The sequence below is a fragment of the Xenia sp. Carnegie-2017 genome, unplaced genomic scaffold, assembly GCF_021976095.1.
Source record: "Xenia sp. Carnegie-2017 unplaced genomic scaffold, XeniaSp_v1 HiC_scaffold_22, whole genome shotgun sequence".
Classification (NCBI taxonomy): Eukaryota; Metazoa; Cnidaria; class Anthozoa; order Malacalcyonacea; family Xeniidae; genus Xenia; species Xenia sp. Carnegie-2017.
In genome coordinates, this window is record NW_025813485.1 from 260,666 (window position 1) to 271,944 (window position 11,279).

At 31.7% G+C, this 11,279-nt stretch overlaps 2 protein-coding genes across 4 annotated transcripts; one reads left to right on the top strand and one right to left on the bottom strand.

Moving 5' to 3' along the window:
• Positions 1-1,012: 1,012 nt before the first annotated feature.
• LOC124446187 (alpha-ketoglutarate-dependent dioxygenase alkB homolog 3-like) lies at positions 1,013-4,597 on the bottom strand. The gene is made up of 9 exons (XM_046997016.1): positions 4,391-4,597; positions 4,180-4,217; positions 2,987-3,034; positions 2,606-2,709; positions 2,422-2,507; positions 2,242-2,346; positions 1,749-1,949; positions 1,613-1,672; positions 1,013-1,229 (listed from the first exon to the last, which is right to left on the bottom strand). Exons 1-9 carry the CDS (start codon positions 4,511-4,513, stop codon positions 1,122-1,124), a joined length of 873 nt encoding a protein of 290 aa, XP_046852972.1. The 5' UTR covers positions 4,514-4,597; the 3' UTR covers positions 1,013-1,121.
• A 463-nt stretch (positions 4,598-5,060) lies between these two features.
• On the top strand, positions 5,061-11,077 carry LOC124445565 (protein mono-ADP-ribosyltransferase PARP14-like). 3 transcript variants are annotated; one of them, XM_046996290.1, is made up of 8 exons: positions 5,061-5,150; positions 5,516-6,674; positions 6,765-8,447; positions 8,590-8,811; positions 8,878-9,112; positions 9,573-10,172; positions 10,304-10,609; positions 10,694-11,077. In XM_046996290.1, the coding sequence occupies exons 3-8, from the start codon at positions 7,560-7,562 to the stop codon at positions 10,978-10,980; spliced, it is 2,538 nt and encodes an 845-aa protein (XP_046852246.1). In that variant the 5' UTR covers positions 5,061-5,150; positions 5,516-6,674; positions 6,765-7,559; the 3' UTR covers positions 10,981-11,077. The 3 variants fall into 3 exon arrangements, with proteins under 3 accessions (XP_046852246.1, XP_046852244.1, XP_046852245.1); XM_046996288.1 differs by having other exon boundaries at positions 10,304-11,077; XM_046996289.1 differs by having other exon boundaries at positions 5,778-6,674; positions 10,304-11,077.
• Positions 11,078-11,279: the final 202 nt, after the last annotated feature.

The following is an 11,279-nucleotide window of genomic DNA, read 5'->3' on the forward strand; positions in this document are numbered from 1 at the left end:
CACTTCGAGCTAGTGACGTCATGTCAGTAAATAAACTATAAGTCTAGAAACAATTGTGACTATGGAAGCTTTGGATTTGCCAGGCGGAAAGCGAATTCATAGTATAAATATAATTGCCCAACATAAAACTTTAGTATGGCCTTGGGTGTATAAATTTATTAACAATAAAGTTTCGTCTTTATAACGAAATCAATGCGAAACTCGCCAGAATACCTCGTAATTTAACACCCTGTAAATAATGTATATACAGTAGAACCTGTATTAAGCAGCACCGTATTAAGCGGTCACCCTGTGTTAAGCTGCCATATGGCAAAGTCCTGAAAATTTCATAGTATAATACTACGTACTAAAGTGACCTTTATTAAACGGTAACCTCTATTAAGCGGACACGGTCACCTTTTCCAATGTCCCAAACTTAATTTTTCATTGTTTTTGAAACTGAAATTAAATATTTTTTGTGGAACATGTCACTTATTGTATACATGTCTTTATATTGTATTTATCTTCCGTAATGAGTCAAAAGAGCCAACAACATTTTCTGTTTGTGTGGACGAATTACACCAGAAATTTAAACTTTTCTTACGTCCTTTCAGCCATTGACAAGAAAACATATCTCCAAGAATTTCAAACTATGAAAAAAATTGCTTAATATAGTGGGCCTGTTCGGCATATGTGTTAAGGAACAATACCGATTGGTTGAACTTTTAGTTCTATGAAATATTACAGGTAGCCCGTCGGGTGATTTTTCCTAAAAACCTGTATTAAACAGTCACACGAGAAACCCCAAGGGTAACCGGTTAATACAGGTTCTACTGTAAATATGTTTTCGTACTTCCTACATTTATGTATTGTAATCTGAAGATGTCTTAAGTTAAAGACGAAACGTTGTTGTTAATAAATTTATATAACCATGGCCTTATTAAAAGTTTCGTGTTGGGCAATTATATTTATACTCTAAAAATTATATCTTGCAATAACTACTGACTAGTGGTACACTGGTAACTGGTAAAAATGAGTTGCATCGACTATTTAATTGCAAAAGTTTGATTAACAATTATTACCAGTATATATAATTCACTCAGTTTTCGGTTGCAAAGTCAAAATAAAGTGGTGAAGATTTTTTATGGCCTTCCTGTTCTTTCTTCGCAATCAATAAAAACATTTAAACACACTTCGCAACGTTTTGAAGTTGGAAAAGGCACACTGCTCCAAGATTTTCTTGCAAACACCTATCAGTAAAAATTCATACATATTACAAATTCAAAATGAAATTTGAAAACCTATTTTCAGGCAACAATTACAAAGTATGTAGTTATTGTTCTGTTAAGTAGCTTATCGTAACGTTTCTCAAGGAATCAATGTCATTCAATATTTGTACAATCATAATTTATTGAAAAGATATTTACATACAGTTCACACTGAATGGAATATTTACACAGATATTTTTCCCTCGAACAGAAAAAGATAAACTTTCACACGATCAAAAAACGAGAAAGCCCAATATTTATATAGTATATACATTTAATTCCCTATTTTACAGCTTGATCAAGACACACAACTTTGACACACCAACCAACACAAGCGTGAATTATACAATTTAAGATATATTTACATTTCGAAACGTTAAATTGATACGAGGTCCTCGACTGTGGTATTCCTTAGGCACACGATGCTAAATGATGAAATGTTATTAAATACTACATTTCATTTCAATAAAGAAAATTTCAATCATAAAGATTGATAATAACCTGCCAATCTGACTGACAAGCACCAGACATGATTAATAAACTACCAGATGGCAAGGGAATTTTAATAATTTCATCGATATTCTTTCCTAAAGTTGAATCTACCGGTTTTTTTCTCATTTCAAAAATCCTTGTTTCCCCAAATGAGATAGAGCATATGACAGGATTATTACCCAAGGAATCCTCGTCATCACTATGCCAATCCTACAAAATACTTAATGTTAGTTTGATTGTTCCTTCATGTTGAAAAAAAATGCTTCTAAAATAATTTTCTCCGATTACATAATTATTATTTTGTCGTTTTAATCATCCTGTGAGATCATAATATCACAAGTTGCGAGTTTTAATCAAATTGATGAGTTCTAATGTAACCCTCAAACATTGTCACTGTGTCAACGTTGAAAGTCAAATGAGTGTCATGAAACATGAATATTACATGTATCTTGATTTTTGTCAAATTAATAAAATAATTACACAAAAGTATAAGCATACTCACGACACTATCCTTCTCATTGCGATAAAAGTTTGCCAACATTGAATTAAACGTAAGTCCAGTTTTCAAAAATATTCGTTCTCGTAACGAGTCCAATAGAGGAGACCACTAAAAGTTCGTTATAAATAAACACATATTAATTTAAAATGAAAATTATTTGATAATAATCAGCAAAGAACAAACTTGATATGGTTGAAGAGTTAATCCTGAGTAAGTATAAGGAAAATCACCAAACCATGCCGTTAATCGTGGTTGACGGTGATATTCACCTAAAGAATGCATAAAATACATAAATTATAGTGAAGTAAAGTTTATATAACATCATTGCATGTAAAAGTGTAAAGAATCAAAACATGACTCTTGTTACCTTGAAGTTTGATGTTTTTTTCTTTCCATGGTATCTTGCATTTTAACTCTTCAAACATCCACATTGTTTCCTCCAATGGAATGAAGGAAGGATCAAACTCAACACTGCACAATGATAAAGTGGTTTTTATACCGGATCTTCTATGTAAAACATCTGGGCAACTCTTGCACATAAACAATACAATAATAGACTTGAACAATATATGATGAATAATTGTCATGCAAGAACTAGACATTGTCTTCATATTCCACATGTATTAAAGTTGTCAATAAAGGTTAGAATGAAAATATTATGTATAGAAAATATTATATTTGGAAAATGGTGATGACAAAAGTGCTTTTTATATACATGTGATACATTAACAAAATTTTAAATGACCACCTTGCTTTGCCTGATGTTCCATTACTAAGATCATGAACTCCATGTCTACTAAATGCAAAAACAAATAATGATGTTAACAACATAATAATTGACAATAGTAATCAAAATGCTGGGAGCAAAATTTAAGATAAAAAATCTTTGTTTATGTAATTAGAAGGATGGGTGTCTAACTAGAACATTTTACCATAGAATACTATTCCAATCAGACCATTTACTAAATAATTTAAAACAATGACATGGTTAGTTCAATGACACAAGTTTAAAGATAAGAAACACACTAATGTTACACAAAAATGTTAATGAATAAACTTCTACATACAGAAATTTACCAAATACAGGAAAATTCATTTAGAACTCAGAAAAAAATGAAAGTGCATTCAAAGAGATGCAAAAAAATATTTGATCTATTTATTTAAATTTCCATTAGTTCCTTGGTCTTTCAAAACTGTTTTCAAGACTTTTTTTAAATTGAGTCTTTTATCTTGACAGAATAAATATTCAAATAAATATGTATAAATATTGCCTTAAATGAAAGTATCTTTGAAAATTTAGGTGTCAATAATAGTACTCTATCTATTCAACTGAGGATAACTAAAATGTGAAAGTGAAATGAAAAAGCTCAAGTAAATCCCTGTCATATATATTTAAAATACATTTTACTTAAACATCATAGAGAACTGAAGAAAAAATAATAACAACTAGCAACTATGTACACATTTGTTTAAATATACGGAACAACACAAGAAATATCTATTAAGAATTATTTTTGATGGATTTTATACAAGATCTAGCAACATTATCCTGGTTCGCACAAGTAACCAAAATAAAACATTGCTCCCTGACTGTTGGTAAAAGACATTTAAGACCTTTCTCACTCATTATGAATGACATTAAAAGATACATAATTCTTCAAATATTACAAATTCTAAAGTATTTTAAATGGAACTATGAAAAAGTTTTTTATAAACTGATTAATCTATGCATCTTCTTAATATTTTGTATGCCACAAATAGTATGACGATTAAAAAACATGCTTTTGGTGGTTAGTTTTAAAAAAAGTTGCTTTGTTCTGTTGCTTTGTACAAAAGTCATTGGTTGATTTTAAATATTGTGGTAAATTGGTTAGTATAAACTATGGTGAACAAGAGCAAATTTAGTTCAGCAAACTCTTTGTATTCACAGTAGAAACTCACGTTATTAACTTTGTTTGCCTTGATTTTCTTTCTTGAAGCTAGATGAAAGAAATTAATTTAGTAAGGCAGTTTAACGACGTCGAATATCCATCGTTTGTGGCCGTAAATATTACTAATGAAACAGATAGACTTGGAAAATCACCTTTCCCTATCTTCTCCAAACACCTTAACGTGAAACTAATACATGAGAACTTTGTAATACCACACTCACCACATTTTGTTGAAATGTAAAACTCCGACATGTTAACTCATTGGAGAAAGTTTTATCACGAGGGCGTTTATGTTGTTCTTTTAACCAAGAATTTTGTAATCTGTTCTTTTTTCTTCTATCCATGATTTATCAATGATTTTAAGGAAGATAAATTAAAGAATTGCTGGACCAACTTTCAATATTCATCTGTATTCAGTGTACTTCTCAATGTACCTGATTGGACAACCGGGGTGGAGGTGTTGGGAAGAGAGAAGGGGACGGGGGGAGGGAGAAAATGTTAAGATAAGATACTTCATACTTGAATCTAGATATTAGAATATTAGAAATAATATTTCTGTTAAAACACGGTGGGAGGAACAGTAAAAGAAAGGATGAATTAAAAAGTATGTTATATAATTTAACTTCAAACTAGCTTTTAGCTGTTAATTATTTAGCTTGCTAGCCTATTTTTCAACGACTTTTTGACTGGTTTAAGTGATACTAAGATAGAGACAACGGAGAATTAAAAAATCCGTTTGACATACATTTTATTTGTTTAAACTTTTTTTTAATATTTATTTATTTTTTTCTCAGTTTATTCAGTGATGGTGAAGTTTAATTTTTTAAGTTTCACTTTTGCTTCTTGGAAAACTGCTTAACCATGTGATCACGCGATCATGTGCTTGGTAAAGTTTGATATAAACTGATTGTAAACGATCAAAAATAGCGTTTCATTTAAAGACAATTCTGCTCTTTATATTTATTCGTTTCTTTGAAAAAGGTAAGTTGAACATAAATGATGTAATTTGCTAACGCGCGGAGTCACTGTAATGCCATGCCTTTGTGTGAAATGTGGTGATTATTAATACAAATGATACTTGACCGTGGCGCCCCTTGAATATTAGAAGTTTGAATTGTATTTCTGTTCTCAATGTTTTTAAATTGATCAAACTAATGAAATATTTAATATTTATTAAAAATAACAACAAAAGAGAGCCGGGTTTTTCTATGAACAACTTTAAATTTGCAAATGTAGACGAACGTTTCTTTCAATTCCTATTGTGAGATTGAGTTTATAAACTTCGACTGCAGACTTAATTTACTTAAACTTTAGTTAATATAACACGATACTGTTTTTTCTTTCAGTCTTACAGGTTAATTTACAACAAAGAGAGAACATTTAGACATACAGCCATGTTTTTGATAAAAGCTGAGTACGTTCAATTTTGAAGAGGATGAAAAGAGTGTCATTGGTGGACATAGAGTTGTTTATTATTGTCTCCGCCAATCGTTCAAATCTGTTCTGAAAAAAATAACGAAAAACCTTAACTGTATAAAACTTGAAACAACTACAGATTTCTATATCACATTTTATTGTATTAACTTTAGCTATATCACCGAATTTCAGCTTGCCACTAATAAGAATTTGTCATGTTGGTCGGTGTAGTTGTACAGAGCTGGTTCTAAACCAGAAGAATCCAACATTTAATGAACTCTTTTATGAATACAAATGGCTTCAGGATTTAAAAAAGGAAGAAACAAAGGAAGAAGTGAACGCAGTAATTGGAGAAAACCTTTTGAAGAAGATAAACTGAATTCAGTTAAGAAAATTGAATCCAATCCTTTTTGTTTGCTAGAAGATGAGGCAAATAACGAATCCTCAAAAAACAGCGAGCAAAAAGAAACGCCGATATCTATAAAAATTGACGCCGATCTTGTCAAGTATCTTAGTAAAAGGAAAAAACAACTAGACGACTTAAAAAGACAAATGTCTGACATTGGTGTTAATATAAATTTGGTGAATCCGAATTGTGTACGCATGAGTGTAAGGAAAAGTGAGGCCACATTAGTTGAAAATTGGAAAGAAAAGGGTGAAAGTATCGTCAGAAATTTCTGTATCACTTTTTACAAGCAACGTTTTCAATTAGATAAAGAATCTGAAGAATGGTCCCCTGAATGGATAGAAAAAATTCAAAAAAGAGTGAGTTCATATGGTGCAGCATGCTGGATAAATAAAACAATTTAATTCTTGTATCTGCTTCTTCAGAGTATGATAGAGCTTTAAATGATGTCAGGGAAGCAATGAAGAATGCAGGATGCTTTGTAAAGAGATGTTTTCCCATTCAAAAAGCATTCTTTTCTCAGATTGAGAGAAATTTGTCAAAATTAAAAGAAACTGTTAAATCCAGTTCTCTTACTCTAGAAAGAAAAACATTAAATCTGATAGTTTGTTGCTTGAAAACAGATGTTGATGATGTTGTAAGGAAAGTTGAAAGCTTTATTCAAAGTCATGAAACAACAGATGGTAAGTTTCTCTGAAATTCACCATAAACAACCATACACAACCAGTTCTCTTTTTTATTGTGTTGTGTCAGCTTGAATTCTTTTATTGTAGGCATTAACTCTCCAAGACAAAAAAATTATTCAAAATCATCAAAGTTTGAAAAACGAAACCTGCGAAACAGTGGCATAATTCAAAACAATGAAACTTCCCAGACATCGTTTCGACCCCCCGTAAAACACGAACCTTTCTCATTCAAAGTCAGTAATGATGTCGTAAAGTTTGTCATGAATAATACGAGATTGAAAGAAGATCTTGAAAATCAGTTGGAAAAGCTCAATGGAAAACTTGAATGGAAACCTGGAATACCTTACATCACAGTAATGCAAAAATCCGAACATATCAACATTCCTAAATGGTCAGATGTATGTAGAAATTCTGTGAATGGATTTCTGAAACGTTTTCGCAGAGAGAGCTACGAAATGCAAGATTTACTGAAAGAGTCCGTGAGCCAAAAGATAAAAGTTCTCAAAGAAAAATTATTGTCTTTTGAAGCTGACTGTTGGCTTGCATCCAATGCCAGATGGTTAGTTGTTATCGTAGAAAAAAGTGAACGGAGTTCTGTTGTTGGAATTGTGGAACAATTTTTGCAGAGTGTAAAAGAAGAATGTGATGAAGTGAAGGGAATCGTTGAATTCCTACCAGTTTCAAAAGATCACATGGACTATATTGAATATACTAACATTTTAGAGGAAATAAAGAGTGAAAATCCTGGCTTAGTTGATGTTTCTCTGACAGAGGCAAAGGATCAGATTTACTTTGAAGGATGTGAAGTTGATGTTTTAAAAGGTAAACAACAATTCGAAGAATTTGTTGGAAAAGTAAATATTACAGAACTTTATCTTTCGAATGAAAAATGGAATTTTGTCAAAGAAACCAGGATTAGAATATTTTGAAAAGTGTTTATCCGACGAAAAAATTGATGACGTGCTTTTGGTTGCATCGACACCCGTGCTTAAGATCGTGACACAATCAATGGAAGAATTACAAGCAGTAAAACAATGCATAGAAAATAATATTCAAAAAGTAGTGGTAGATTTTCGTCAAGAAAACAAGCATTTATGGAAGTCAAAGACATGGATACACATTTCTACAACAATTGATTCGGAAGAACTCGTTGAATGGAAGAAAAGCGATGAAGATGTATTTGAAAGTTGGAGTGTTATTGTACATGGCGCTACATTTCTTGTTGACAAATATACAAAACTCATAAAAAATTTCATTGATTCGTCAAAAATTGAATCATGTACAATTGATATTGAGCCTGAGATAAATGATTTCCTAAAAAAGAGATTGAATAAAGAATTTCAGAATATTGAATTACAACTTAAAGAAGAACAAATGATTATTAAAATTGACGAAGGAAGAGTGGAGATTTCTGGCACAAGACAAGGAATTGAAGAAGCAAAGTCACGTGTTATTAAATTGAAAGATGAAGTAAAGACGGAAACGAAATCTTACACATCTGTAGGCAGTTTTGAATTATTATTTAATGAACATGGCGAAAGAAACATTAAAGTTATTGAAGTTTCAAATGATGTTACTGTAAAATTGACTTTTGGTGACAAAGAAAATATTGAAAATTTTGACATCAACGGTATCCGTACTCTAAGGGACAAAACGAGTAAAGACGAAGAAACTTTAAAATATTCATTTGAACCATTTGATAATTGTAATTTTATCACGAATGAAGGTCTAAAAGTTTCATGGAAATATGGTGATCTTGCCAATGAAACAGTGAGTATTAATAAGACTATTAAAATTTATTATCCATCTTCAACAGTTACATGCAACTTTAATCATGGAACAAGTTAGCAAACAAAACGATAACTCACTATGTTGTAGAGAAAGTTCTTTATTATTTCATATTTTTTAAAAGGCTGATATCATCGTCAACTCAGCAGTTTCAAATTTGGGACATCCAACAGCGCTTGGTCGTGTATTAAATAGAATTGCTGGACCTTCGTATGTCACAGAATGTTGTCGATATTCTCATATTGAAAAAGGGGACATTGCAGTAACAAAAGCAGGAAATCTTTCATGTAATTACGTCATTCACGCTGTTTGTTGTAGTTGGAGGCCTGGTGGGGATGCTGAAGAAGTAAGTAACTTATAACAACGACTTTTATCTCATGTAAGCGATTATTTAACGTGTTTACGATCCTAGGTTTTGCGGAAACTTTTATCAAAAATACTATTGGAATGCAGCCGACGTTTGGCACGTACTGTGGCAATGCCATTGTTGGGAACTGGAAACCACAGATTTCCCGAAAATATCGTTTTACGTTTAATGAAGGAAGAGTTTGAAAAATTTAGCTCCAAATTTCCACAAACTTCATTAAAACACATCCAGTTAGTTAGATATGATCCGGGGGGAGTACGAAAAACCAAAATAATGAAAGGTGAGTTAAAAAGCACTACCCAAGCATACTGCAGATTTGTCTGTTTTGTATTGTTATTTTATAAAATATGTGAGAACTCTAGAGCATGTGCAACCCTTGACCTTCGGTCTCGGGCTTGCAGTGATCTGCTCTCGAATTCTCCCAAAGGTCTCCTCGTTTTGCATACAAGTGCATACTGTGCAAACACAGTAAACATCTTTTATTTTTTAATTATAAAACAACATTATAAAAATGCGTGCTCAGATTGGTCGATGGCCGTTTTAGGATCAAACACAGCAACGATGTTGTAAATGTCAATTCTAATTATGGAAAATTTCATTTTCAATACTGTATTTGGTACAAAGCTCCTAAATAATAGCAATATGCAAATAAGTATTGTTTTTGTGCTTTTCTCGAATCAAGCTTTAATCTGACATAAAAATGTTTCCAAAATAAAAGTTTGAACTTATTGAACATTTAGATCGCGCGTCTGATGAGAAAACAGACTTTGTTCATCTCATATTTGGTTGTGGAAAAGAGTCCATCACTGTTCAGGTTTGTGGGCGTTCATATCAACATGTTTCTTCTGCATTTGAAGAAATTGAAAAGTTTATTGAAGATAAAATCATCACTAAAAAAATAAACCAGGAAAAGCTTTATGACGTGATTTTAAAATATTATGAAAAGATGAAAAAGATCGTCGTCGATAATCACATTAGACTGGAATGTGAAAATGAAAGTACAATTTCGTTGACAGGTTTACGTATTAAGGTTATTGAAACAAGCACATTGATTAAGGATTTTATAAATCAGTTCTTTGAAGAAGAAAAAAGATTGAATCAAATGAATTACATTTCTGAAAATGTTCAATGGTGTTATCACGATGTATACAATAATTTAATCACTTACGATACGAAACTAAATGCTATGATAGAGATTGCCCGTATGGATGGTAAATCAACTGTAGAAATAACAGAACGTAACGGTCACTTCATTATCGATTTCTCAAAAATGCAAACCACAAACAAAATAACTGGTGAAACAATGAAACTAAAAAGAAAGTTGCTTGGTGCTACTTCAGGTTTGTGTTGTTTTACCTTGAAAAGTAACAACGTTCACTGTTTTTATCTGCACTTCAACAGTAGAACACTCTTATACTTAAAACTTTTGTAAATCATTTCTTCTGACTACATATATTCCTACTTATTACAGATTTTTCTGTTCCATCAAATTGGTCTCCTCAATCTTCCAATCAAATTGTCAATCTTGTTAAATTAACACCGACATCAGTGGAATATATTGAAGTTCAAAATCATTTCTTCGCTTGCGGTGGCAGCCCAAATCAACTGTACGAGATTCACCGAATACAAAACCCTCAATTATATTCTAGATACCAGGCCTTTAAGAGTTCTATGCGCGGTAACGTAAATGAAATGCGTCTTTTCCACGGAACCAGTGCAGATAACATTGATTCAATAAATACAAACAACTTCAGTCGTAGTTTTGCTGGAGTAAATGGTAAAAATATTTTTTCCGACATTTCATTGCATGCCACTAACTATTGCAAACTAAAAGAATGGTTCGTAATATTTACATTTCTAGGAGTTGCATATGGAAATGGAGTGTATTTTGCCAAGAATGCACCATATTCCATTAAATACGCTCGAAAGGGATATTTATGGTCAAAACCAAAAATGTACATTGCTAAGGTGCTTGTAGGAGATTACACTCGTGGAAAAAGCGGAATGAAAGCACCGCCATCCAAAAATGATCCTGAAAATCCTGGTCTACTGTATGATTCTGTTGTCGATAACACAAATAATCCAACTATGTATGTTATATTTCAAGATAATCAGTACTATCCTGAATATCTTTTAACTTTACAATAATTTAATATCAGTCTTAAAATGTTCATCTATTTTATATGTAAAATATATTTTTCTTATTGTGAGTAGCTAATTTTAAAATTTAATAGATAATAGTCTCTCTGTGCATGCGTTCATGGCGTCTTAGATATTCAGTTATGTTTTTCATTCTTTATATAGGCCCGTTTACACGATCCGATTTGTCGAATCCGATTTTTTCGGATCCTAAAAATGGATCGTGTGAACGAGTCTTATCAAAGTGAGTTCATTTGTTTTACATAATTGCTTTTGCTTGAACAGGAAAATGTACATGAAAAAAGTTT

Bases quoted from the DNA above. Each gene is read 5' to 3' on its own strand.
- LOC124445565 (XM_046996288.1), top strand. From the start codon at position 7,560: ATGAAAAATGGAATTTTGTCAAAGAAACCAGGATTAGAATATTTTGAA. The intron at 8,448-8,589 runs GTGAGTATTAAT...ATTTTTTAAAAG, and splicing joins GTGATCTTGCCAATGAAACA to GCTGATATCATCGTCAACTC. The intron at 8,812-8,877 runs GTAAGTAACTTA...TTACGATCCTAG, and splicing joins CTGGTGGGGATGCTGAAGAA to GTTTTGCGGAAACTTTTATC.
- LOC124446187 (XM_046997016.1), bottom strand. From the start codon at position 4,513: ATGGATAGAAGAAAAAAGAACAGATTACAAAATTCTTGGTTAAAAGAA. The intron at 3,035-4,179 runs GTGAGTTTCTAC...TTTTGCATTTAG, and splicing joins AGGCAAACAAAGTTAATAAC to TAGACATGGAGTTCATGATC. The intron at 2,710-2,986 runs GTGGTCATTTAA...ATCATTGTGCAG, and splicing joins GGAACATCAGGCAAAGCAAG to TGTTGAGTTTGATCCTTCCT.